The 25442-nt window shown below is 48.5% G+C and overlaps 8 protein-coding genes across 8 annotated transcripts; 5 read left to right on the top strand and 3 right to left on the bottom strand.

Moving 5' to 3' along the window:
• Positions 1-902: 902 nt before the first annotated feature.
• Positions 903-1512, top strand: N7537_000783 (uncharacterized protein; the record flags this gene model as incomplete). The annotated part of the gene is made up of 3 exons (XM_056891841.1): positions 903-988; positions 1045-1291; positions 1369-1512. The coding sequence occupies 3 exons, from the start codon at positions 903-905 to the stop codon at positions 1510-1512; spliced, it is 477 nt and encodes a 158-aa protein (XP_056756836.1).
• A 1341-nt stretch (positions 1513-2853) lies between these two features.
• N7537_000782 (transcription factor domain-containing protein) lies at positions 2854-5812 on the top strand (the record flags this gene model as incomplete). Its single annotated transcript, XM_056891840.1, has 6 exons — positions 2854-2978; positions 3049-3308; positions 3361-3857; positions 3910-4085; positions 4138-4677; positions 4735-5812. The coding sequence occupies 6 exons, from the start codon at positions 2854-2856 to the stop codon at positions 5810-5812; spliced, it is 2676 nt and encodes an 891-aa protein (XP_056756835.1).
• A 532-nt stretch (positions 5813-6344) lies between these two features.
• On the bottom strand, positions 6345-11076 carry N7537_000781 (kinetochore-microtubule binding complex subunit SPC105; the record flags this gene model as incomplete). The annotated part of the gene is made up of 5 exons (XM_056891839.1): positions 6345-7105; positions 7176-7797; positions 7849-10337; positions 10393-10771; positions 10834-11076. 5 exons carry the CDS (start codon positions 11074-11076, stop codon positions 6345-6347), a joined length of 4494 nt encoding a protein of 1497 aa, XP_056756834.1.
• Positions 11077-11089: 13 nt separating this feature from the next.
• Positions 11090-12599, top strand: N7537_000780 (40S ribosomal uS17 domain-containing protein; the record flags this gene model as incomplete). The annotated part of the gene is made up of 5 exons (XM_056891838.1): positions 11090-11173; positions 11268-11574; positions 11842-11904; positions 11967-12142; positions 12288-12599. 5 exons carry the CDS (start codon positions 11090-11092, stop codon positions 12354-12356), a joined length of 699 nt encoding a protein of 232 aa, XP_056756833.1. The 3' UTR covers positions 12357-12599.
• A 470-nt stretch (positions 12600-13069) lies between these two features.
• N7537_000779 (uncharacterized protein) lies at positions 13070-15175 on the bottom strand (the record flags this gene model as incomplete). Its single annotated transcript, XM_056891837.1, has 1 exon — positions 13070-15175. One exon carries the CDS (start codon positions 15173-15175, stop codon positions 13070-13072), a length of 2106 nt encoding a protein of 701 aa, XP_056756832.1.
• A 1391-nt stretch (positions 15176-16566) lies between these two features.
• N7537_000778 (ENTH domain protein) lies at positions 16567-18651 on the top strand (the record flags this gene model as incomplete). Its single annotated transcript, XM_056891836.1, has 6 exons — positions 16567-16614; positions 16681-16918; positions 16976-17166; positions 17218-17329; positions 17385-18092; positions 18134-18651. The coding sequence occupies 6 exons, from the start codon at positions 16567-16569 to the stop codon at positions 18649-18651; spliced, it is 1815 nt and encodes a 604-aa protein (XP_056756831.1).
• Positions 18652-19612: 961 nt separating this feature from the next.
• Positions 19613-21688, top strand: N7537_000777 (uncharacterized protein; the record flags this gene model as incomplete). Its single annotated transcript, XM_056891835.1, has 4 exons — positions 19613-20342; positions 20405-20721; positions 20779-20894; positions 20947-21688. 4 exons carry the CDS (start codon positions 19613-19615, stop codon positions 21686-21688), a joined length of 1905 nt encoding a protein of 634 aa, XP_056756830.1.
• A 1877-nt stretch (positions 21689-23565) lies between these two features.
• N7537_000776 (acetate uptake transporter family protein) lies at positions 23566-24659 on the bottom strand (the record flags this gene model as incomplete). The annotated part of the gene is made up of 3 exons (XM_056891834.1): positions 23566-23889; positions 23976-24147; positions 24232-24659. 3 exons carry the CDS (start codon positions 24657-24659, stop codon positions 23566-23568), a joined length of 924 nt encoding a protein of 307 aa, XP_056756829.1.
• Between the last annotated feature and the right edge of the window lie 783 nt (positions 24660-25442).

The following is a 25442-nucleotide window of genomic DNA, read 5'->3' as shown; positions in this document are numbered from 1 at the left end:
TCCCGAAGACGGTGTGGAGGGTCAGAATGGGGACTCCCAGGTACTTAGCACTTACCTTGGAAGACTATCCCTAGTGGAACTTCCATAGCTACATAATAAACATCTTTCTAGCTACGACACCGATGCAAAAGATCATCCAAAAAAGACATTGTCGTTATCTATAGCTATATGCACCGTCACGTCACTTGACCTTACCGCCCCATATCCTTGAGATCTGGTTGTGCGTTTCAACTTTCTACCTAAGATAATTTTTTTACGGCATCCATAACAAGGTACTTTGCATGTAGTACCTACTGCAAGGGTATCCTGGCAGAATACACGCCGGCTTTCAGGGCAGGATTTACCGCCTTACGTATCCATAGTATCATTGACACTGCGAACCTGTCACTGACACACACGCACACACATACACACACTCCATCTCACACGGATGACTCCTCCCATCCTTTATCCCTTTCTCTCAACTTTCATGACTTCGCTATATCTCTATAGAGATGGATGCACAAACCCTAATCATACGGCACGATGTTCTAAAGAATCTTCAATGAGTCAACGACTGCGAATCCTTCTTTCTCTCCCCTAGTAATCTCCAAGGTTTCGAAATCCAGGCTTATCAAGTAGGGATAACAGATGATGGGGTTCTACAATTTCACCCATGCTTTTTCCTGCCTCACCCGGAGAGAGACCTCCAAAAGTATCCAATACTCACTTCGCGAATCTCGGTCGATGACTGTCCAAAGTTGAATAACCGCCCAGACTTTGATTCTATTTTGAAAGATGTCCTTATAAGCAATCCAAACGCAGAAGACCCTTTCACTCTTGCTAGGGAGTTTTATGAGGAAGTCATGCTTGTGGCGGGGCCGAACGAGTGAGAGAGCTGTGCCCATGAAACACAGTACTATATGTCCTGGCATATTAGTACTTATCGGAAGGGGCGACCGATATTCTCTTCTCTTACTGGCCTTGGATCTCTTACAGCGTTATGGCGGTAAATAAATAGTGAAGATTTCTAGAGGTTTGAATGTATATACTGATATCAACTAGGACGAAAAGAAAGACAACCGGCCCTCAGACTTATGAGCGCGGATTTGGCCTACATTGGCGGATTCAGAGTCTCCTAGAAGATAGTGACGAAAGCTCACCTATACCACATGCGATTATGGAAACTATCGCACACGTTCCCGCAAATCATGCCGACCAGAGTCTTACTCTTCATGAAATAAGAGCAATTGTGAACATGATGCTCATTCGAACATCTCAGAGGCCCTTCCGGAAGTATGCTATCCACCCAGTAAGTAACTTACGCCGTATAGTAGCCCCTAAGTCTTACTAACCCTCTATCGCTACCTATAACTATATATTTATTAGTTCTCTCCTATATGGGCGAACAGCACGGAAGGATCATTCAAGCTTCATTTGATGGGGAAAATTTGGTTCTACAGTATTCTCAACTGTGGAGCTTCGAGGATGATGATACAGCACCGGTGGAACTCTTCATGCGCTACAATATAAGCCAGACAGTTGGGCTAGAGAGATCGGACGCTAATGTTCGGGCACTTGCGGAATCAGTTGCATCAATGAACTTATAATAAAGAAAATAGTCGCCCGCTTATGCGGCCTTGTCATGTCTTTTTGGTGGTCTTTCTGATAGTCTTTTAGCGGTCTTTAGATGGTCTTTAGATGGTCTTTTTAAGTGTATACGAAGACAGTAAAAATGGCATGCTTTGTGCAATAGACTGTTCTGTGTATAACCTTTGATATCTAAAACTAATAATCTAGCTCAGTGAAATAAAAGACAGGTGATACATTCAATGTTTTCTTGGAGCTAAATAGACGCTAAGAGTACGCAATTTACGCCTTGCATATTCAACAAGGTGGGTGTGTTGTAATAAACGTGCTGTTTGCCTAGAAGGTCCTGACTAAGAGTCCGAGCGCCCTTCGTTTTCTCTCGCCGGCTTCAGGTATGAGTCTCAGGAAGTCCATAGCCATGAGAGTACTTCAACCAAAAGTGAGAACAATCCAAGACCTCCATCTTGAACCCCAGATTTCACAGACGGCTCGCCAGATGTGTCACGTGTAAGGACTCGGGAACTGGTTTCATTGGTCCGAATTGGCAGAATTCTAACCAACCAATCTTTTTTTTCTTTTATATCTTAATCACTACTCCGTACTGAACCCATGATCATGATTCCTGGATTATCCATGGATTCTAGTCTACTTTTACCGTCCATTTGTATATCGTTCGCAGGTCTTAGACCACCTTTTAACGGGCACAGTAGTCAGCCACGTATGTAGCCGACTCTATCATTGGACGTAAGACTTCCATAATCTAATGTTGTATCTGTATCTCTTTATGATCAACTTGCAAGCCGGTGAAGCGATGGGCATAACCCCGCGGGTCCAGTTGGTCCACCAAAGTAACCCCGGCAGGAGCACAGAATAACGGAATTCGGGACTCCCGACATCCGCTTTGATTATTCATCTCTTTTTATTTTCTCTTTTCCCTGCAGATTCTGAACGTCTACCTCCTAGGTATAGATGGATATCAAGGAGAGATCGAAATAAGAAATAAAGATCTCCCGCTAGTCCTCCCCATTTCCGCCGGGGCGACTTTTCTGCAAAGTCTTGGCATGCACATTCATGACTCCCACGCAATCCAAAACCGTCAGCCATCAAGGCAATGAACCAGTCATCTTCCCAGAACTCATTGTTCATGGATTCTGCGCTATGGAGAGGACAACACCTGAGGGTGGGTTTCGCTTGTCATCCCGAGTTCCACTATTCCGGTGGACCCCGGTTTGGGGGGAATCCAGCATTGCTGACGGCCATATGACATCTATCTAGGCTTGTGAGATGTGCCATCGAAAAAAGACCAAGTGTGAGGTTCAAGGGTCTAGTTCAATTTGTATACAATGCATGCACCGCAATACGCGTTGTGTCTTTCCGGTCCAGCATGAACAGCGGGATGATTACCAAAGGTACAGCGATATTGATATTCATTACCATTCCCGATCTCATGTTCATCGATCATGGCTAATTCAATCACAGTAATAGCGAGTATGTCAAGTCTTTGAAAGACCGCCTCGTCAGGGTTGAGTCGTTATTGAGGATGGCAGGCATCTTGAAAGAGAGCGATATGAGCCAAGACGACCTTTCTGATGAAGATGATGACGGACCATTTAGTCAAGACCCCTCGTCTGCGTCTAGTCCAAAGTCAGACTTCGGGTCGTCTCTTCGCTCAAAAGGTGGTTTCATCGAGGGTACACCCATGTTCCCGGCGGACCAAAGAGATGATTCTCGATATTTCGGTGAGTACGGTCGATATGATACAAGACCCCCGTAGACTAACTCAACGAATAGGGATATCGTGCTCAATGTCAATTCTATCGCGAACTGGTATAGAGTGGATTAAGAGCAAAACAGGCGATGTCAGCTTCTTGCGGATTATATCTCCTGAATCCATTCATGAAAATCCGTGGAATCAATGGCGACCAGATGTGTTCCACGATCTGTTTGCCTCGAAAGTTTTTAAGCCTTTGCCCTCAAGGTCGGAGGTATTCTCTCTCATGAAAGATTTCTTCCGGACGGCCAACCGTCTGTTTCCTATCTATCTTGAGTCGTCATTCATGAAAATGGTCGAATGGCAATATACGCAGCAAACCTGTGATGATGCTGCCCGTTGGGCCAACATCAACATGGTAATCTGCTTGGCATACGAATATCGATCCTCGAATAGCTCCAAGTCAGAAAAAGACAAGGAAAAATCCGAGTTATACTTCAAAAACGCCATGTCGGTCTTCACGGAATTAGCCTTGAGACGCACCGATCTACTAAGTGTACAGGCTTTGATTAGCATGGTACGTTTCCTGCTCCTTTGGCTCGTATGAAAGCGTCTAACAATTTGCAAAGGCGTTCTTCCTTCGGGGGAATTCTGGAACTCAGTCAGCTCTACCGCTCATCACTGCGGCTATGCGGTCCGGTCATCGAATGGGGCTTCATCGAGATATTGCAAGGCCGGAACTTAGTCCGGCTGAGCAAGAGGAGAGAAGACGTGTTTTTTGGGTTGCGTTTGTCATTGATCAAAGGTAAGAGAAGCCCATTTAAACATGGCCTCGAGTACTAAAAAGAGTGTTTTAGTACATGCCTAAGAATTGGAAACGCTCCATCCCAACATCAAGATGATTTCGATGTCCCTCTTCCTGAAGAACTGGAAAGCGATAAGCATGGTGAAACCGCAAGCAACATTCCATTCTTCCGCGAGCTCTGTCGGATGTCGCTCATCAAGAGCCACATCTACAGTCGATTGTACTCTGTTACGGCATTAGAAAAGCCCCCCGTTGAAATTTACAAGACGGTTAAAGAACTATATGCAGAGCTTGAACAATGGAAACGTGAATCCCCAGCCCTCGTTGAGCCGGAAATGAAGCCCACTGAAAGCGACTTTCTGTTTGGCTTTGCTTCTATTGGTCTCCATTTTGTCTATCACAATGCTGTGATCATGATTCACCGGGTACCTATCTTTCTTAACCACATGATAAAAGCCAGAAAGGAACCAGAGAAGGTCCAGTCGATCAGCAAAGCACATGCCTTAAGATCAGCAGCCATTGGTGCACAGGCTGCTCGAGATACCTTGAAGGTTGTCAATAACATGCCATGGGGAGACATCGCATGGACCTGGTAAGTACCACAGTCTCCTGGTCTATATCAGCTTCATTTCTCACACTGAAACCTCAGGTCGTTATTATACTACGTCTTCTTGGCAGCATCAACATTATTCTCAAATATCCTACGTGATACTCGCCATTCAAGAGTGCAGGCAGACCTTCAATCCCTCAACATGGTGGCAGCATTCTTTGCAACTCTCTCCCCAGGCGAAGGACCAAATAATTATGCCGGTTTCATGGCCCGAATGAGCGCGGCCCTCGAACGCATCGCCAAAGTTGCTATCGCGAAAGATGAGAAAAGAGCCCACGCCCCAGACGAAGAAGACCAAGAATATAAACCACCAGGAGCCAAAAGGCACACTTCTCGGACACAGCCAGCACCACAACGCCAAAGGCAGCACCGACGGCCCACAACCCTCCGCACAACAATGACTCCCGCCACAGCTCCCAAGTATCCAACATCAAGCACCGCCAACTCCAACAGGATGGATATCAGCATCCCCGACACCCTAGAAGGCCTTCCGCCAATCAATTCCTCAGGCTACGTCGTCCCCATAAGCCCATTACCAGGCCCAGGCGACAGCAGCCAACCCCCAATTCAAACCCCGTATCTCGCCAATCCGCCCAACACATACTCACCTTCAACCGCATTCCTCCACGAAGCAGGCGACAACACCTTCCGGGCACCCCAAATTCCATCCTGGCAACTATCCCAAGACTTTTCTACTCCCACAGCCCAACCCCAACCCCAAGCCCCAGGTTCATCAGGCATGACCCCCAACCCCATAAACCCCATCAACTCCCCAGACTCCTTCAGCAGCACCGCCAACTCAATCCCCGATTTCTTCCAGTACCCAATGTCCGGTGAATGGGGCCACGGCGAGAATATCCTCGGCGGACTCTTCCCAGAATACGCTTTTCCGCCCCCAATTCCAACAAGCACTCAGTCTGCCGATCCATATCCTTCCATGCCGATTCTATCGGCTGAGTCATTTATTCATGGTGCGCCTGCTATTGACGGCCAGACGGCTCAGGCTGGTGGATTCGATCCTCAGAGTCTGGGGTATGGCTATGCGCCGCAGGGTCAGGAGGATCCGAATCAGGGCGCTGATGCGCGCTGGCCTAATGGGTTTTTGGGATTGTTTTAGGGATGCATCAATCGGTCGTTGCTTTTTTACGGATATCTTCTTGTTAGCGTTGTCGTTGCCTTTTTCCTAAACACAACCTCCCTACTCTCTTCTTTCTATATGCATTAGCCAGGATTCACGAGTGTTCATGTAGCCACTATTAGTGTGGTATAATATAAATAGATTTCAGCTTTGGAGGATCTCGTGTCCACGGGTGTTAGTGAAGATGGATAGGTTGTCGGCAAGTCCTCGTTTTTCACTTGACTTTGTTACAGGGAGGGGTAATGAGCCCTATGAGATAGTGAGACAATCTAAGATTCTGACTTGAAATGGAAATCAAGGATAGAAAACGAATTATCAATCAGTGGATATGAAAATAAAGACTAGGTATAAAAAAACGCCTAGCCAGATCCCGATATCAAGATATCCCATTGTCCCGTGCCATTGAACCCAAGAAGGGCATTGAAAAAGATTCATCCTGCGCCATCCTTCCTAGATGCAGACCCAACCCGTCCAATAACCCAAATCATAAAAAAAAACCAATATTCAAGAATTAAAATACAGATCCCGTGAGCGTGCGCACTGCCTTGCACCAAACGCCATTCCCTAACTGGACATCACCGTCCTTATCCCGACCAAGGACTTTGCTGAGAATGCTTTGCAACTCCTTGTCTGGAAGGCCGGACTTATTGCCTGTTCCGAAACCATAGACCTTCGTCGCCAGAACATCAATATCAAAGTCCAAGGTACCGATAGTGTTCTCAGCATTGGTTTTATCAATGCGGGTACGGACAGTGAAGTCAACATCGATTCTCTTGATACTGCTGTTCTTTGAGGCAGCACCTTTATGGCCAGGTGTGGGGACTGTGGCGTTGTCAAGGAGCGTGCAGCGTGTTCGTAGAGAAAGAGAGCCTTGGTCGGGCTTGGATAGGGTGAGACGGGTGACACCACAGAATTCCAGCATGCGTGCTTCGTTTTCCAGCCCAACGGTGCGGTCCCATGCGCAAGAGATGAAGCGCAAGAGCTGCTTGGGTGCGACAGTGGATTGCTGGATGATAGCCAGGTGGTGTTGTAGGGAGTGGAGGACCAAAGATGCAATAGGAGAAATATTGGCATTCTTTTGGGAAGTCAGTTCCATTGGGTAGTTCTTTCCCTCGTCCTGGTCTCTGTTTTTGGAGGCGAACGCTCCAGGGTAGAACTCTAGTTGGAGCTGGTCCCGGTAAGCCATCTTCAATAAAGGTCCCTCGGTATCTGAAGGAGATGAGGCCGAAACGATCGACCAGCCGGTTTGTTGCTGAATTCGTTGGACGGATCCTAGTTTTCCCAGTCAGTATTGCATTCCACAGAAAAAGGCTTCATAAGGGAAGTGAGGGGGGCAATTCACCTTTCAAGTCGTTGATTTCCCGGGCACTCCAACCACGGCACTCCTCCTTCACACGCTCTGCCTCCTGGATTTGAGCGAGGAATTCATCCCGCATTTCGGCTCCAGTTTCGATGAAAGTCGTCTTCTCCTGGACTTCCTCCTGCAACTTCTCAAGTTCCCGTCTCTTGGCTGCAATTTCGGAGTCCATCTCAGACAGCTTGCTGCGTGTATTACGCAGCTCATCTTGATCACAGTTCTCCATTTCCTCCACCAACTGTTGTAGGGTTGTTGCCTCTTGCTCGAGGGAGGCATGTTTCTCCACAAGTGGCGGCACGTTCCTGTTAAGCAACTCTTCTCGTTCAGATAGCAGATTGTCGTCTGATTTCATTTCCTCCACGTGGCGAATGAGCCCTTCCTTCAACCCCTCAAGCAACTTCATCCGCCATTCGTACCATGTAGCCTTACTCAGCAGACGGGCATGGGTCTTGACGTTTCGGAATTGATTGTCCATGATGACTCGGATATCTGGCGGAGCGGTGACATATTCCTTGAAGAGAGCTGGATTTTCTGCATATGTTTCTGCCTCAATAGAGCGGATCACTTGCCGACCTTCAGAAATATAGGATTTTAACTCCCGACACGACTAGAGACAGTGTGAGCAAAATCAAGAGTATCCAGGTCCAACAAAACTTACATGCTGGTACAGTTCAAGCATTGGCACTGTGCAAAAGCCAGCTGCCACACAATCGTCAAATGTTATAGAGCCTGGTTTAGGCATGTTCTCACCAGAGAGCCGTGTCAACTTCTTGGTGACACTACTAGGGGCAGTTGTATGTCGTCTTTTTGTCGTAGTAAGTTCCATGAAATGAATATTAGTCATTTTCAAGAAGTCCTGCAACTGAATAGGCTCAATTTCCTCAGAGGGTTCTTCGACAGGAGTATTCTCTTCTTCTTCTGGCTGCTGAGGATCAGAAGCAATATGAAGAGCATCAATCCCATGCTTGAGAGGAGTTGTCGAGGTCTGAGAAGCACTCCGTGGTTGCTGGGAAGGCGTGGTGCTGCCCTTGGGAGGCGATGAGCTAGCAGCTCTACGGACGGGTGAAAGCATCGACGGGCGGACATTGCCTTCCCTAAACATCGGTGTTGGCAACTTGACGCCTTTGACCGGGCTGACATTGTGGCCACGCAGTCGCTTGGGCGAATTCTCAACCTCATCTTCATCCAAGTCCAGCTCGACCGGGCGCTTGCCCAAAACCCCGCGAGCAGCCCCAACATGGAGACTCTTACGACTGCCAATCCTAGACTTTTTCGGGCTTAAGTTTGAAATCATATCCTTCAAGCTTGGAGTTACGTCCCGATCTGACTGCAAGCCCGTGATATGGCCATCCTCTCGGAGCTCCTCTTCTTCACGTTCACGTTCTTCCTCGGCCTGCAGTTGCAAAGGATCCTCGAAGCGTACACCAGATCGGGGCTGTTCTTGCGGAATAAACTTGGGCGTACTATCTCCTAGCGACTGCCGCCTGTCAAGTAATGCCGCCACGCGAGGAGATCCAAGGCCTTCTTTGTCAATCCCTAAACCAGAAGAGCGACGGCCCTCGCGTGGTTGTAATTTGAAGAGCGGGGTCGACTCTCCCGTTGCTATGTTATGCTCGAACAGGCTTTGGCGTAGAGACTTGCGCTTATCTGCTGATTGCTGGAGCTCGGGCTGGAAGAGCTTCTTTGGTGAAGCACTTCTAAAAGTAACATTGCTAGAGGGAGGTGTCTTGCTTGGGGTGGTAGGTTTCGCTTGGGGGGTGGACTGTTTGGGCGGAGTCAATGGCTTCGTGTGTGGTGATCGTTGCCGGCTTGCCGACCCTGGCGTGCCCGACGATTCTGAAGTGGAGCTACGCCGGGGATGTCTAGCCCGCACGGTTGCCAAACTGGGACTCCCATTTTCGGATGCAACAGCAGCAATTTGATAACGCAGAGGTGATTTAGCAGGGGACTTGGCAGGAGACTGCCGAACGTTGTCTTGGAAAGGCGAGCTAGCGAGCTGACCCGAGTCTGTTTCGAGCTCCATTATCATCTTCGCGTGCACTTTGTCGTTGGCTTCAATCCCTGACTGTAGGATACCACCAATTGCACCAGTCATCTCCATGTCCATACCACCGTCAGACTCATTGTCTTGATCGAAGTTCATCTGATCAGAGTTAGAGGCCTCAATACGTTGGTTTCCCAAGATTTTGCCAACGGCCGAAGTGAATTCCATTGTCATTCCTTCATCTTCGTCACCAGTCTCAGAAAACTTTGATGGCGAATCCTCCTGCGCGATGCCGCCGACGACATTGGTCATCTCCATAGTTTGATCTCCGTAGTTGGATTCTTCTGCCACAGACTGGCGACGAGCCGTGCTCTGGCGACGGCTGGGAGACTTGCCAAGGATGCGTCCTACGGCATTCGTCACGTCCATGCTGAGATCTTCGTCCTCGTCAATATCATCTGATTCTGGCAAACCTTGAGTAGTGGCATCCTTGGATGGGTCAACGTTCTCCTCATCATGTCGTGCGCTAATATCTCCCCAATCGAAGCTTTGTCTTTGGCCCTTTTTGATCCATGGCTGGAAAGCACCAGTTATCTCTTGATCCGCGATTTCCATTGACATCTCTCCGTCCTCGTCAAGTTCGGTTCCTGCTTCCTGTGCAGCTTGGCGCAGTGCTTCGTTGAGTCTAGCACTAGAGCTTGAGCTAGAAGTTGCGTCTGATTGGACACTCATCCCTGAGCGCGCGGTCATATCATCCATGCTCATTGCAGTGCTCTCAGCATCAAATCCATCGTCGGAGTCTGAGGAATCGCCATCGTCCTCTTCTCCGGCCAGGCTTTGGGCGCCGGTGTCTTCGCTCCCTACCGAGCTTCCGCTGAACGGACTAGAAGATAAATCCTGGTCGCCACCCCCAGATGATGGGCGATCTCTTATCTGATCCAGATCTTGTGTGCGGACAGGGGAGAATCCGAATTCCGACTCTGCTGGTGAAGATGGGGCATCTTTGGTGGGTGAGATAGGGCCGGGTTGGTTCTGAGAGTTTGCAGCAGCAGATGCGCGTCTTGTTGAGTTCGCAGCAGACGAGGAGGTTGAGTCGTCCGGAATTTCCACCACGTTCCAGGTGTGTAGAGTTGCCTCAGGGGCAAAGGATACTCGGCGATTTGCTGTACAGATGTGTCAATAGTCACTTCCATGATAAATTTGAATGGACACACGAACCCATCGATTTCCTCCGCGCCGCTCGTTTCTCTAGGATATTCTGTCGTTCACGATCTTTGCGCTCCTGTTCATCGCGCTCCTTGGTAGCAGCCATCTCCTCACGAATGGCGGAAGTCGCATTAAATGTATCAAACGGGTTCGCCGTGTCGTCATTGTCATTATCTGTCGTGGGAGGTCCCGGCGTCGCTTCAAAGTCAATCAAGAGACCCTCTTTCCCTTGATCCTTTTGGCTCTGTCCATCCATCGTGCCGTCATGAGTCTGCTGTTTACTACGAGCTGGTGTACGTCGCCGCGTTTCCTCGAATGACGGGATGTTTCGCACTGGAGAGACAGGGACTGTAGGTTTGAGAATGGACTTTAGCGGGAAAGAAGCCGTAGACTATAGATGTTTGAGTCAGAATTATTCTGCATATGCGCGAGTTGTGTTCGGTTGGTAGCTACCTGGCGGCGATTGCCGTTAGAATTCTGGAGGGCATCAAGCCCACCGGGGCCCAAACTCTTACTCCGAGACTTCTTATCCCTCATAGCAGGCTTTGTGTTATTCGAAAATGGCTGGGCTGCGCCAATCTCCGTTGTCGCATTCTCCTTGTCCAGACCAGACGTCATCCTAGACCGCGGGACATGAGCGATAGACCGACGAGATCGTGGCTGTCGCAAAGCCGCGGAATCGGGTCGAGTTGACATTTTCGGCGGTCGAATGGGCGCATTCACAGATCAATTCAAGATTGCATATTCCATAAATCCGAACCTTAAGATCTCTAGATCAAACAGGACTGAGCCTGTAATCTGTTCCTATCGCACCTGCCCAAAGCGCGTTGCCTCCGCAATCACGTGATGTAAACAAAAGCGCAGAGCCCTAACCCCAATTAGCCTAGTCCCGATCGGGACTAGTGTCGCACACTACGAATTACCAAAGATTCCGACGGGCAACGAATCTTCCTCATCTTCGACAGCCGCCAACCCGACATTTCTTCGACACCGCTTCCTCGTCGAACAACACCGCAAAAATGGCCACCGAGTTGACCGTCCAGTCGGAGCGCGCTTTCCAGAAGCAGCCTCACATCTTCCTTAACACCAAGGCTAAGGCTTCCTCCAAGAAGACTGCCCAGGGCCGCCGCTGGTACAAGGATGTCGGTCTCGGTTTCCGTACCCCCAAGACCGCCATTGAGGGAACCTACATCGGTATGAACGACTTCCGTTGAGTTTTTATTCGAAATCTGGTGGCGAAATATATGGGTGGGTGGTCTTTTCAAGGTTACAAAAGGACGAATGGAGGATCGCGTGGAGCAATTGAGGGGCTTGGAATCTCTGTCGTTTCCTCTCTCGCCAATATTCGCATTCAATACTCGAACTCTCGAACCTCGGAAAGACCACTCATGCCAAAAAAAGACTTGCTTGCGATTACCGATTTCTTCATGTGTCAGATTGCTCATTTTTGAACTTTTACAGACAAGAAGTGCCCCTTCACCTCCCAGGTGTCCATCCGTGGCCGTGTCCTCGTCGGCAAAGTCGGTAAGTTAAATCAGAACTATCTTTTTACAAGGCAAGGGGATTTCCTAACGAATTATGTACAGTCTCCACCAAGATGCACCGTACCCTCGTCATCCGCCGCGAATACCTGCACTACGTCCCCAAGTACAACCGTTACGAGCGCCGCCACAAGAACCTGTCTGCCCACGTCTCCCCCGCTTTCCGTGTTGAGGAGGGTGACATGGTTACCGTCGGCCAGTGCCGTCCTCTCAGCAAGACTGTACGTTCATCTAGTGATCCAGGTCAATTTTCGCCACTGTTGGCAGTCTGCAAAGCCACACTTTATTGCACTACTACAACAAGTCGAATTTTGGCTCCCCATGGTGTTTTGCGATGAAATAGATAACTAACCCAAATTTCTATAGGTTCGCTTCAACGTGTTGAAGGTTCACGCCAAGACCTCCCGCGCTGTCAAGTCTTTCTCCAAGTTCTAGGTTAATAAACCGGGTGTTTTGAAGGCGAAGGAAGCGGTATGGACTGGATATACGGGAAGTTCTTGGATGGGGGTCGGGATAGTTTATGAGTTTCCATGTCCCAGATACCTCGCTGATGAATGTGTATCCACGCAAAAATCAAAATGATTTGTTCGGCCCTCCTGTGATGGAAACTGTACAACAACTCTGGTACAAGGCAAGATTGACCATGCATGGCAATCTTAACAGAGCCTCTCAATACGCATCTCGAGTTATTTTCTCGCTCTTCTAAGTCTAACAGTAGGACCTTTGTATGTGTTTTCCATGGAAATTGCAAACCACATACTCCGGGGGAAGGGTTGTCCGGATATCTGTAGGCGTGCGTGGTTTTGGTCTCATTTTGGGCATCCATTGGCTATCTTACTAGTCAGGTTGCATCATACCTACTCTAGATGCTCAGGAAGGTAAAATCTGGATATACCCACTTCATTTGCTTTATTCGTGAATGCACGTACTAGGTACCCACAGGTGTTGTAGATCATTCTTACGGGCATTACATACGTTGGAGACAGCGTTGTCACAAAGTTTTCATTCAACTAATATCACACAGGCATATTGACATATTTACTAGGGCTTCCTCATCTTCACATGGCTGTGCAAAACAAAGATTGTTCAATGTTCTCTTCCACGCCAAGCATAGATTCTCTCTTCGTGGCATTTCGCATATCATTCTGTCAGTTTTCGTGATGAGCCCAAGTTCGGACTTTCTCAAAAAAGTCCATATCTGTATGACCATCTAGGACAAGATTGTTGATGGTGCTTTGTCCCGATTGCAATGGGATTCTTCCCCTGATTTTTGTGGGCGTGTCGGGGTACATATATTCATCATCGGACGGCCAGCCCAATTGCAATGCCCGCTGAGAACTAGTATCCTCGTTATCCGAGGTGAGATCAATTACTTCTTGACTATGTACCGGTCCCGAGGAGGGTTCGGGGGCATCGTTTTCAGAGAACATCCCACTAGACAGCGTCTCATGTGTTGAGAACTTTCCGTCATCCGATGTCTCGCTCACATCGCAGATCGTCATCGATCGAGACTCGTCCATGTATTCCGACTCTGAGGTCCCTCCCGAGCCTTTGTCAGTCTCGGACGGTTCGTAGTCTAGATCAGAAACGCAGTCAGATGAAAATGGCATCTTTTGGGAAGTTTTCACTGGCGTCTTTTGGGGTGTGGGCCATGGAACTTCACTTTCAGAATCTGACAATTCCTCGGACAGGTAAGGTGGTGCACTTCGAAGACCATTGTGGAGCAGAACGATCTCTTTAGCATATTTCCAACCCCATGATTTGGCAAATCTTGATGTTATGTTGTCCCAGTGGACCGTTGGAACTTCAAGAAGAGTCAACAACTTTCCAAGTGTTCGACCGGACTGGAAAGGCGACTTTCTTTTTGCCGCCAGCATGTCTCGCAACTTCTGATTGCAGCGTGGAGAGCCACGGATAAGAGCGGTTTGCATCAAGCGAGCGACATCGCGGTGGGATTGTATGATTTGCTCCAAACTTGTTATTTCGACGCTGAAACCAATTGCCTCAAGTGGGATACGGCCCCAGATGAGGTACTCTCCATATCCCTTCCAGCTGTAGGTAAAAGTCCTAGTCCGAATCGCAAGCGGATGGGCATAGAATACTTTTGTTTCTAGCTTCGAGGTGTCAATTACGGTCAGCATGGCACCGTTTTGATTAGCAATAGCACGGTGAAGTGGTGCCAAAGGAGAATGAGAGGTAGAAATGAATGGCGTTTTGACTTTTTCCTTGGTGACATGGCTTCGAAAGAAGCTCTCGAAACGGTCATCAGATAAGTCTTCAGGGTCAAGCCATTCACCGTTGCAGAAAAGCCCGGCTAGAAAAACAGTCTTCGAGTTGACTCCTTGCGAGTCACGGTTTGACCACCGAAACAGCAACGGTGGCATTTTGTCGGCGGGAACTCCTCTCATGGCCAGCTCATGGTCGTGGTGATAGCCTTGCTGGCCATGATGCTGCTGGCTGCAGCCTTGGTGTTCTTGCTGTTGATCTGGCTGTTGATCTTGAACCTGTTGGCCCAAATCTTGGTACCCTTGGTGCTGATGCTGGGACTGGTTTTCGTCGAGGATTTTGTGTTGGTCAAGATGAGTATGTTGGGTCCATTCATCGGGACCATCTGTCTCGTCAATTGCCAATCCATGCTCACACCAGATACACGTCTTGCCATGACTGGTAACAACAGCCTCATTGTTTTCCAGAGGGTCGATATGTCTCGGCTCGTCGGCCCATTCCTGACTCTGGCCGACACTCATTGTGATACTCTCACTTTTTTGATCATCACTTTTGGCAAAATAATGGCTCCTTTCCTCTGCTCTTCGCTGGTGGAGTGAAAATGACATGGGGTGGGGGGTCTGCGGGGGGGACTCAGTTCTCAGTCTCAAGGCCATTGTCATTCGCGTGCCCCATTGAGCAGTGTCAATGTCATCCTCTGTCTTCTCGATAAGAGGGAGGTGCATTGTCAATGCAGTGGACTTGATGCGCTGGATGACGTTCCTCCATTCTCCGTCCATATTGAAATCAGTGTTCCGATGGACATGCGACCAGATAAGATCGCCAGTGTTTCTCATCCAGTTCCACTGTGCGTGAAGCGTTTTACCTGGAACAAATCGATGAATTCCACGTTTTCTCAGATTGTCGCGGAACATAGAGAAGAAGATCTCCTCTTTTTGTTTCTTGTTGCATCGGAAAAACCGGTACAGACAGCAAAGAGCTTGGCGCATTGGAACGTCCCATCTTAGCTTCGGTCTTTTGCCCTCCATTTCGAATGGAAGATAAATGCAGATGCAATGTTTCAGTGGAGTCTCAAAACTGTGAGAGGTAACGTGTGTGAAGGATGGTGGCTTGTTCAAGTTAACCGAAGACTTGACAAGAAGGGAATGTCACAAGGGTGGGAAGAAGAGAAGAGAGAGAAGGGGAGTAAGAGAAGGTTATAGCAAACGAGCAGGTAAACTTGGGGCTTAGTTTTGGAAGGGAGGAGAGAGAAATCCCCAGCTCGTCCCTTGAACATTCTCAGAATAGAGATATCTTCGGTCCCATGTATGCGACTGTCGTCTCCCAAGAAACTAACAAAGAGCGAAGCCAATTTACTATACTTAACTCATAAATATATCTGATCATGTTATGTACCTCTCTTCAAACATTGCTCTCATGTTGGGATACGATAGAAGTTGGAGATCTCATTGTTCTAGGTACACATTTTGCCCATCTCGGACAGACTTGGCAAATATGTAAAAGATAACTGTTTTCCTACCTAAAAGAATAAGCATTTAATCGATTATCGTGAGAAATAGAATTGTATAGACCTTCCAGGGTTAGTTCTAACTGATGACTGGCTTGGTTCTAGTATAATCACTACGTGGAGTATGACATATATAGTTCATGTATGTAGCCCTAGATCGACACCACAAAACATTAGTATGTAGTCTTCTACTTACCTAGTGGACTGTATTTTAGCCAGAATATCTTACTCTTTCCTCTTTCCATCGAATCAAGATCTTACCAAAAAAAAATAAAAAATAAAAAATTGCTGTGCCGTATTTCCCTCAATTGTGTAAAACACCTAAAGGATTGAAACGAGGTGACAAGATTTCAATAATATCGTCAATAACCGATAAAATGTATGACATTGTCATTTATGGTCCATATTGCCTATAAACCTCTATATATGATCTGATATGTAAGTTCGATATAAGTATATAAGTATATACTATACTCATACTCCCCCGTGCACATGCGGAACTCCCAATCTACGCTAGTCCCGATTTGGGTTGCCCTCTAGGAACATGCACTCCGCCCCAACTCCCTTTGCCCTCACCCTTGAGATTGTCCAATTTGCTATCCTTATCCCTCAATTTACTTTTCTGTCTATATCACCTCTGTGATTTCTACTTCTCGCCAATTCCTGGCCCGGCCGTTCCGATCGGACTTTGGCCCCTCGCCCCTAGAAAACCACCCACTTTCCCGAGGCTTACAGCATGGCTCAATGAGCCACGTCATGAACGATACGGATGATTGAAGATTTTCTCGGACATTACAAGGGCGTTGATTCTTGGAGCAGGCTCTCCAGTCTTTTCCTACTGTCTTCCGACAGACTTGCATTCTCCTGAGCCATCGAGAAGTTGGGCACCGATTCGCGACTTTCACAAACAACATGCCCGGAGGATTTGAGAAGTCAGTAAAAGGGGCCACGAAGCTCAAGGTCAGTCTGAATGTTGAACTTATTGTTTTCTGCATGCGACTATTATTAACCATTTGGCGTGAACAGCTTGCGGCCCCTAAATCCAAATACATAGAGAACATCCTTGTGGCGACTCATACCGGCGAGGCAGGAGTCGCAGAGGTATTCCGAACACTCCAAATACGACTTCGAGACTCGGCATGGACCATTGTATTCAAGGCGCTCATCGTCCTCCATCTCATGATCCGAGAGGGTCAACTGGATGCTGCGCTTGGATACTTGTCCGATAACCCGAAGAAGATCGCGCCCAGCAATTTCTCTGAAGGTTAGACCAGGGTTTCCCTCACAGGGATATGAGCGCATCTTACTGACTGTTTTACAGCCCAATCGCAGGGGCATAATATCCGACGGTATGCCGAATACCTAATCACGCGCGCCAAGGCGTTTGAAGCCTGCAAGACGGATCACGTACGAAGCGGACCAGGACGGCTGAAGAGGATAGGTGTGGAGAAAGGACTATTGAGGGAAACGGAAATTGTACAGAAGCAAATTCGTGTGTTACTGCGCTGTGATGTAGGTGAATTCCGAATTTGGGTCTGATTTTCGGTGACTGACAGTATACAGCTATTGACTGATGAGCCCGAGAACGAGATCAGTCTGACCGCGTTCCGTCTCCTCACGCTTGATCTATTGACTCTGTATTCAGTCATGAATGAGGGCACGATCAATGTCTTAGGTAAGTCAGCAGCCCCTCCATTGATCGGCGTTGGTCTAACTCTGAACCCTAATAGAACACTACTTCGAGATGTCGCGGCCGGATAGTATACGTGCCCTGGCAATCTATAAGACATTCACGAAACAAACGGAAGAAGTGGTTCAGTTCTTGGGAGTGGCTAGACATTTCCAATCTGCTACTCGCTTGGAAATCCCGAAGCTCAAGCATGCCTCCACAGATCTGGCGCGCCTTCTCGAGGATGATCTCAACGATCCTGATTTCGATCTTCGCCGACGGGAGTACTTGGCTAAGAAAGGTGTACGCGTTCCACCGAGCATGGAAGCCAGTGCGACAGCAGATGTATCAAAGCCAACGCCGAACACACTGATGTCGAACCCGCCGGCGTCAAACCAACCCAAGCAGGCCGAACAACCGAAGCCACCACCTGTGGACCTGATCGACTTTTTTGATTCAATTGAGCAGAACCAGGAGCCAATGGCGCAACAGAACCCGGTGCAGTACCAGCAAACAGGGTTCCAACAGCAGTCACAGCAACCATTTTATCCCCAGCAGACTGGCTTCCAGCAACAGCCTCAGGCGATTCAACAGCAGCCTTTGGCAACTGGATATGCCCAGCCGACCCAATATGGAACCCCTTATCAAGCACAGGGCCCAAACAATCCATTTGGGCAGCCGCAGCAGCAACAACAGCCGCCGCCACCACAGCCTCTTCAAGCTATGCCAACTGGCGCTGGATTTGGAGGGTACTCCCCCAGCCGCAGTCGTATGGCTTCCAGTCGCAATTGGCTCCTATCCCGCAGGAAGGAATTACCGCCTTCCCTCAACAACAACAGCAAGCACCTCAATCCTTGCAGCCCCTGCAGCCCCAGCACACCAATCCGTTCCGCCAGTCAATGATGCTCAACACTCCCACGGCCGCTCAGCCACCCGCCGCTCCTCTATCGCGGCAGAACACGAACCCATTCGCAAGACGACTATCCACAGCAAACACGCAATATAATCCCTCAAATGAGCAATTTCAGCCTGCGCAACCCCCGCAAGTGCCTCTCCCTCAGCCACCGCAGGCGCAGCCGATCCAGCCTCAGCGGACGGGGACCAACCCTTTTGCGCGAGCCTCTCCTGCTCCGCAGCAAGGTCTGCAACCCCCCGCAGCTGCCCCCTTGCGGCCTAACCCAACTGGCAGCACCAATCCTTTCCGGCAAAGCCAGTTTATCAATCAGCAGACCGGACAAGGTTGGCAAAACAGCGGGCAGAGTGGTACAATGGGTGGATTAGAACAGCTGGACACGGTGCCGGTCTTCCCGCGTCCTGGCATGACCTAAATTTATGGGCCCAACACCATTTGCATGGCCTCGGAATGAAACCGATGTCCGTTATTAGATTATCTTCCCGCGACTATCTCATTCGTTCTATCTCACTTGCTCCCCACATCGCCTCCACATTGAGTAGACCACAGATGTTTCCGTGTAAACTAGCTCTTTGATATTACCAATATCGTATGTTGTAGTTATATTGTAGATCTCAAATCATGTACGTAATTACCTTGGAAACCCCTTCAGATTAGGCACTTGTACTCCAAGAACCAAATTTGTAACAAGGTCAAGAACATGATCATCCACATAGTTTGAAACTTTTAGTTGCACAGCCTCGGGCTTATACAACGCCCACTATAACAGATTCAAGGCTAGTGCTGACGGGGGAAAATCTTGACTTAACGTCTACGGCTTTTTAGCCGTTGAAAATATTTCGTTATGACCTCACAGGGGGGCCAGAATGCAGATCATCTATATACTGGGTTATCCCCATATATTTGGGGTGTTTCATGAATATATCAGACCACGATGTCGAGGTCTTGTAGACATGTGTTATCACACTTTTTTTTAAAAAAAAACACCACATGACCTCAGAAAGAACAAGCTCGGTGAATAATCCCATGTCTTCAAGGTCAAGTGGATATTGGGAACTTGCAAGGTTGGGATTGTTGCAGGCCTGGAAAGGGGGATTATTGTGGTATCGGAAGAAACTAAAAGAAATCATCAATTCCCCTAATTCCCCCAATTCCCTCAATTCCCCTAAATGACCTAAACGGCCTATATGCTTCCCCTTAAAACATCTTAAAATAAACCTGTCGAATTCCACTAGAGCTCTTAGCGGGGCCGATGATTCTGCAATGTGAAGAATCCAAATTTCCTGTGATTTCTACCCCGCCGGTCCGGAAAGGAAGTTTGTCCTCTTCTAAATCCCTCCCTCCTATGTAATGCCTCGAACTTCCAGATAAGCTCGATGAATGCCAAGGACCTCTTACCGGGTTACGAGCAGCCCTTGCCCGTGCTGTCTCGGCCATCGGCCGCGGCTTGGGCGGCCGATCCGATCCACTCCCCCTATGCAGCTCCCATCCACTTCGATCCCAACTCTGTACAGACCGTGACCTCAGCACCGACAGCTCCACCACCTCCTCCACCCACAGCTCCCAGTCGAAAAACAACCACTAGGGTACGCAAACCTCGCAAAAACAACAATGCATCTACGGGGAAATCGACGTTATTCTGGGTCAACAGTGATCAACAAACGGCAGCGGCAGGCACGACGGATGAGACCCTAAAGCGGATTCGGTCCCATGTTATGTCCGAGCATAATCGCAAGAAGCGAATGGAGAGCACGGAACAGTACAATAAGAGCAAATGGAAGCACTCTTCTTATCAACCCCCGACAAACCCCGGGGCACTCGTACCCGTTCAGCCTACCCGTCCGTCTATTAGCTCATCCGCCAGCTTATCCAGCAGTCAAATCTCAAAAGAACAAGAGCTAGAACAGGTCGATGAGCTTGTTACATCAACAGCCGTGGGATACCCTGCTATGCAAGCTGCATCGTGGGATGACTGTAGTCTTGGTGGGACGATGGCCTACCCCGCTGGACCATCTGCATGGTCTTACGTGGGACAAGGAGCTAATGATCCTTTTAATACTGGGCATACGCAGCTTACAGATAGAATGATGCGACACCTGCGAGTGTGTGAGTGTTTCTTTAATCCCCCATCGTGATATAGTAGAGGTTGCATACTGACGAAGATATAGTCCTCTGGGATCTGACACAAGAAGCGCACCCATTGCAGACGCGGTATAAGCCTAAGCTGCAAGCGCATTGGGCGTCCTTGATCCAGCGCGACCCGGCCATTCTGCATGCAACAATTTGTATGGCTACTTCCAATGATGCTATGCGCGCAGGCGAGCTACCCATCCGAGATCCCAAACAAAAGCGGAGTCAGTTGGTGATCGACACTTTCCACCACCGTGGTGAGACTATTCGACTGGTCAACGAAGGCCTGTCAGACCCGGTCAAGGCTTCGAGTGATGTTCTGATTGCTGCAGTTTCTACCTTATTGACAATTGAAGTGAGTGTATTTTGCGAAATCATGCTTCCGATTCCCAACGCTCATACATAACTGTAGATCGCGTCGGGGAATCCCGATTATCTTAAAATCCATCTGGCAGGTTTGCGACAGATGATCGCACTGCGAAAGAACTTTGACGATGTCCCTTCAGATGTGCGGTTCCAGATCTCATGGTTGGTATACCCTTTCATTATTAGATACAAAGCTTGCTAACCTCGCAATTAGGACTGATATCCGAGTTGCTTGCATGGCCCATGCCAAACCTATATTCCCCTTTGTTCGCTACACCCGTCCCGCGCGCTTCTCTCTCATTCCACCCAACGATGACGTAGCATTACTTTCCACCCGCCTCTTCCCTCTACTGAAGATACCCGGCATCTTCGGCGAAGCCATGCCGCAAATTGTATATGACCTCCTCGAGCTATCCTGGTATGCAGAATGGATCAAAGGCAACACCGGGTACAAAGAGTTCAACGAAGAGACCGAGGACTACTTCAACACAGAAGTGCTGCACGTAGAATACCAACTACACACAGACCGATATACAACAACAGGCCAGGTAAAGGGCGACAACTCCATCGAGGGCTGCACTCGTCTCGCTTTACTACTGTTCCACAACAGTGCCATCTGGAACTTCTATCCAATGATCGGCCAGTTGCTGCCCAAACCAATCCAGGCTCTGCGCACTGCCCTCGAGGCGACTATCCCCTCAGGCTTATTCGCGCTCTGTCGCGACCTACTCCTCTGGCAGCTTTTCATGGGCGCGGCATGCAGTCTAACCCTGCCGTCAGAGAGGGCCTTCTTCGTATCTGAACTGGCCAATGCTGCGCGACTGCAGGGAGTCCACTCGTGGCAGGAGGCCCGTTCTATCTTGTTGGGCTTTTTCTATGTCGATCGTATTCACCTACCTATGCTTCATCAGGTTTGGGATGAGTGTCATTTGCAGGTAGAATCACCGGCAGTGTGAACTAGGCTACTTGGCTCTGTCGTAATAGACCGAACTTTTTCAAAGTTGGTTATAACATATACAGCCACTTTTGCCTAGTCTATGCTCAGGCTCCGGACTTGCCGTCTTGCTATCTAGCCCATGATATGAGTGAAGATGTAATGTACATAGTTCTATTCCCAATGATTGACGACTACTCCTCTCCAAAGCAGCTATATAGCCTATCCACCTAATTGACCACTTCTCCAACCCTGGAACCAAATGCACTTCATATGTAGAGCGTATTGCTACGTCTCGCTTGCACTAGAAGTTTAGTGTACAACATATGTTGTACTATCCCTACCTCAAACACCCTCCCCCTGACAAGAACAACCAACCACTGAAGCCAAGCACACAATCCCGGTCAATCCCGACACATACTTCATCATTCTCGGCATCCAAGCCCATGAATCCACAAAAGATAAGCACGGCATCCCGATATCCGAACAATCTCCGGCCGTCTCTACACACAACGAAGCTGATACGCTGTGGAAGCCCCCCTACCGAGTATGCGCCGAGCTTCAGCCGGGTAGTTGTCGGCTTTGGTTCGGCGTTGCGCGCTTTTTAATAGATATGGGTATGCTTCCTAGCTTGCTTCATCTTTCCCAGGTTATTGCGTTGCGTTGCGGTTTTTTTTTTTTTTTTTTTTTTCGAATTCATTTCACTTCTATTTATTTTTTTCCCTCGTCGATTGAACTAGAAACACAAAAGAAAGTATGTCGGAGAATGTTACGTACATCCACAACATATGAAGGTCTTAGGATCCCCCTGTCAGCTCTGCAGGACTTAGCCCAGGCCGAGAAATTACCGACATGATATCAGACATCAATCTCCACTCTCGGGCGGCTTGATCCCGGGCAAGGCCAGTCAAGGGTCTAGGTATAATAGGCTCTGGGTGCTGGAAAAAAGACTCATTGCTCATTTCGGGTATATGTACATACTTCTTCCATGCCCCCTTTTACGTGCTCTTTTTACTCTCTGCTACTGACACAAACTCTTTCTCCCCAATACAAAACATTGGGATTTCGTCTTTAACCTTTTACCTTCAGTGGATATCACTTCATAAATCACATACTAGGATATCCATGGCTTGTCAGCCTTCAGGGCTCCCCAGGTCGGAGGGCTTGACTAGCCATGCATATCCTTGGATGATTGATGACAGATGTGTCCAGTACAGCATATTGCTTACGATGTGATGGATGCTTTGTATCTAGCTCAACTGGCGTTCATCAATTCGCAACAATGACCTGATTTGACTCGCATGCATGGTTACACAAGATGATGGGGTTGGGTTTAAAATGGCCCCGGCCAACAGCAGCCCTCCGAACAAGAGCAAGCACAGGGCAGAATTCGACTCGAGCTCGAAAGCTTGGGGACAACAGTCTACAAGATGGAACGAGAAGATTGTGAAGAATGTTTGATGAATTAATTACTGAGTCACAGAAACTCGCAGGTAAAGGAGACTAAATACAGAAAGGAAAAAAAAAAACAGCCAGAGAGCACAAGAAATCAACCAAGTGCTCTCCGGAAGATTACAACCATCATCAACCGACTTTCCAAAACCGAAAAGCGATGACTGGTGGATATTTATGCAACTGCGCCGGGTAGGATGGTCCGTATTGATCATCCAACACACAGCAACAGTCACAAGACGAACAGACAGACCTTTCCTCCAACCCGCAAACCGAAACCCAACCGACAACGAGCCAACGAGTCGATGAGCACAAAGCGGGCGAAACAAGAGCCTCAGTCTATCTGCAGCCTATACATACAATACTGGGTATCGAAAACATTACAAGCACCTGGCGGGCACTCCACATCCCCGTCTCTTTTCCAATAAGTTTATTGGAAATAGTCGCTTATGCGAGCTCACGGTCAGTCTTACCACGGCGGACACGGCCAGTGGGGGACCAGGGGAAGTGAGCGACGGGGATGATGAAGAAGCTGTTGCTAGTATCAGCGATACCAGCGAGGGCATTGTACCAAGCGGAGAAGGCAGCGAGGAATCCGAAGAAACCACCGGCCTTCTGGACATTGGCGTTGGGGTGACCGTCGGGACCGCGCTGCAGGTAGGCGACACCGAGCAAGAGGAAGGTCAGGTCCAGAGTGAAGAACAGCAAGAAGAAGGCGACGGTGGACTTGAGAGTGCAGAACAGCATGATGGTGGTGAAGATGAACCAGCCCTGAAATGAAATAATATTGTCAGCGGGTGATTTCATTTTTACATTGTCTCTTGTAAAAGAGACAGGGGAGTGACGCAAAAACTGACCATCAGGAAAAGACCCATGGAGTCATAGAACTTGGAAGGATCACTGCTTGTCTCGCCGAGAGCCTCACCAATCTGGAACCCACCGGGGGTCAAGACGATAGCGAAGGCGATCCAGAAACCACCGTAGGAGGAGAGAGCAGTAGCACCAAAAGTGTTACCGACAGCCATTTCCCTATATTAAAAACAAAAGCGCGGATTAGCCGCCGAACAAGGCTGTAAAACCCAATGGGGTCACGGAAAAGTTAGGGCTACATACCACATGCCGGCAAGCAGCTGAACGAGACCACCGTAACCGAAAGCAAGACCGACCACGATGTTAGGGCTGGAGATATCCAGGGTTCCCATGTTGACGGCGCTCAGGACGAAAGTGGTGAGGGCGAAAGCGCACAGGCCGAGAGGCGCAGGATTGGCGAACTTGCGACCCTCAACGGACTTGTATAGACCGGGCTGGAACTCACCACCGAAGGGAGGCAGGGATGCTTCTGTGGCGTTGACGTGGGCGAGAGGTCCGTAGCCAAAGCGCGCGGCGGCCCGTGCTACCTGGTGCTCTTCGGCGGATAGTTGGGGCTGAATAGGAACACCGCCGTTGCCCTGGCCATTCTGGCCATTCTGGGGAGAGGGGGGAGAGGGACCCCCCACGTCCTTCTCCAGCTGGGCGTGGTTGATTGCTTCAGTTCCAGACATGATGCGGTTATCTGATTCGTTAAAAAGAGGAAGGTAAGAAAAAAGGTATGTAAAAGGTAAAAGGTAAGAGGTAAAAGCTGTATAGCACAGTTATAGGTAGAGATGTAGAACAGGATTCAAGATCATGCACAGCGCTGGGCTAGAGAGATAGAGAACTGAGAAGCTAGGGAAGGGGAAGGAAACTATTATACTCTCTCCAATGGAGCCCTCAAAGGCGAGCACTTTGGGAAAATTGGATTTTAGGAAAAACTGTGGAACCAAACTTACATGGTATTTGTGTTTCGGTATTATATATTACATATAACAATGATGTGCCGCCAGGACCCGTTCCCACTAGAAGTTTAATAAAAAGTGGTCGAATATCAAGTGGAGAGGGAAGAGAAAAAGAGAGAAATAAAAAGGATGTTGGGGAAACGCTCTTAATTATACGAAAATAGACCTAGCTTTGCTTTTAAAATCACTGTTTCACAGGGATCAGAAAAGAGTATTCTGTCTAGAACAATGTCATGTTAAGCCATGCAGGGACGGCACGGAGGAATGGGGGAGAGGACCGTTCACTTGGCAGGCAAGGATGAAAGGAAAAGGACCTAAGCCTGGGGAAGAAAGTGGAGAGACCAGAAGGATCTGGGGAAGAATATGATTGGTAGGCACTTGGAGAATCAATCATCATTGGGAAGTTAAGTTAACTTAAATTACTTATACTTAACTTTTACTGCATAATTCTAGTTCTACTATGTACAGAGTACAATAAGCTTATAACCGGTTTCCGTGCTTGCATCATTT

This window comes from Penicillium hordei (genome assembly GCF_028827395.1).
Source record: "Penicillium hordei strain IBT 12815 chromosome Unknown utg000001l_segment0_segment0, whole genome shotgun sequence".
Taxonomy (NCBI): Eukaryota; Fungi; Ascomycota; class Eurotiomycetes; order Eurotiales; family Aspergillaceae; genus Penicillium; species Penicillium hordei.
Note: the sequence above shows the minus strand (reverse complement) of the source record. Positions and strands in the feature narration are given on the sequence as shown.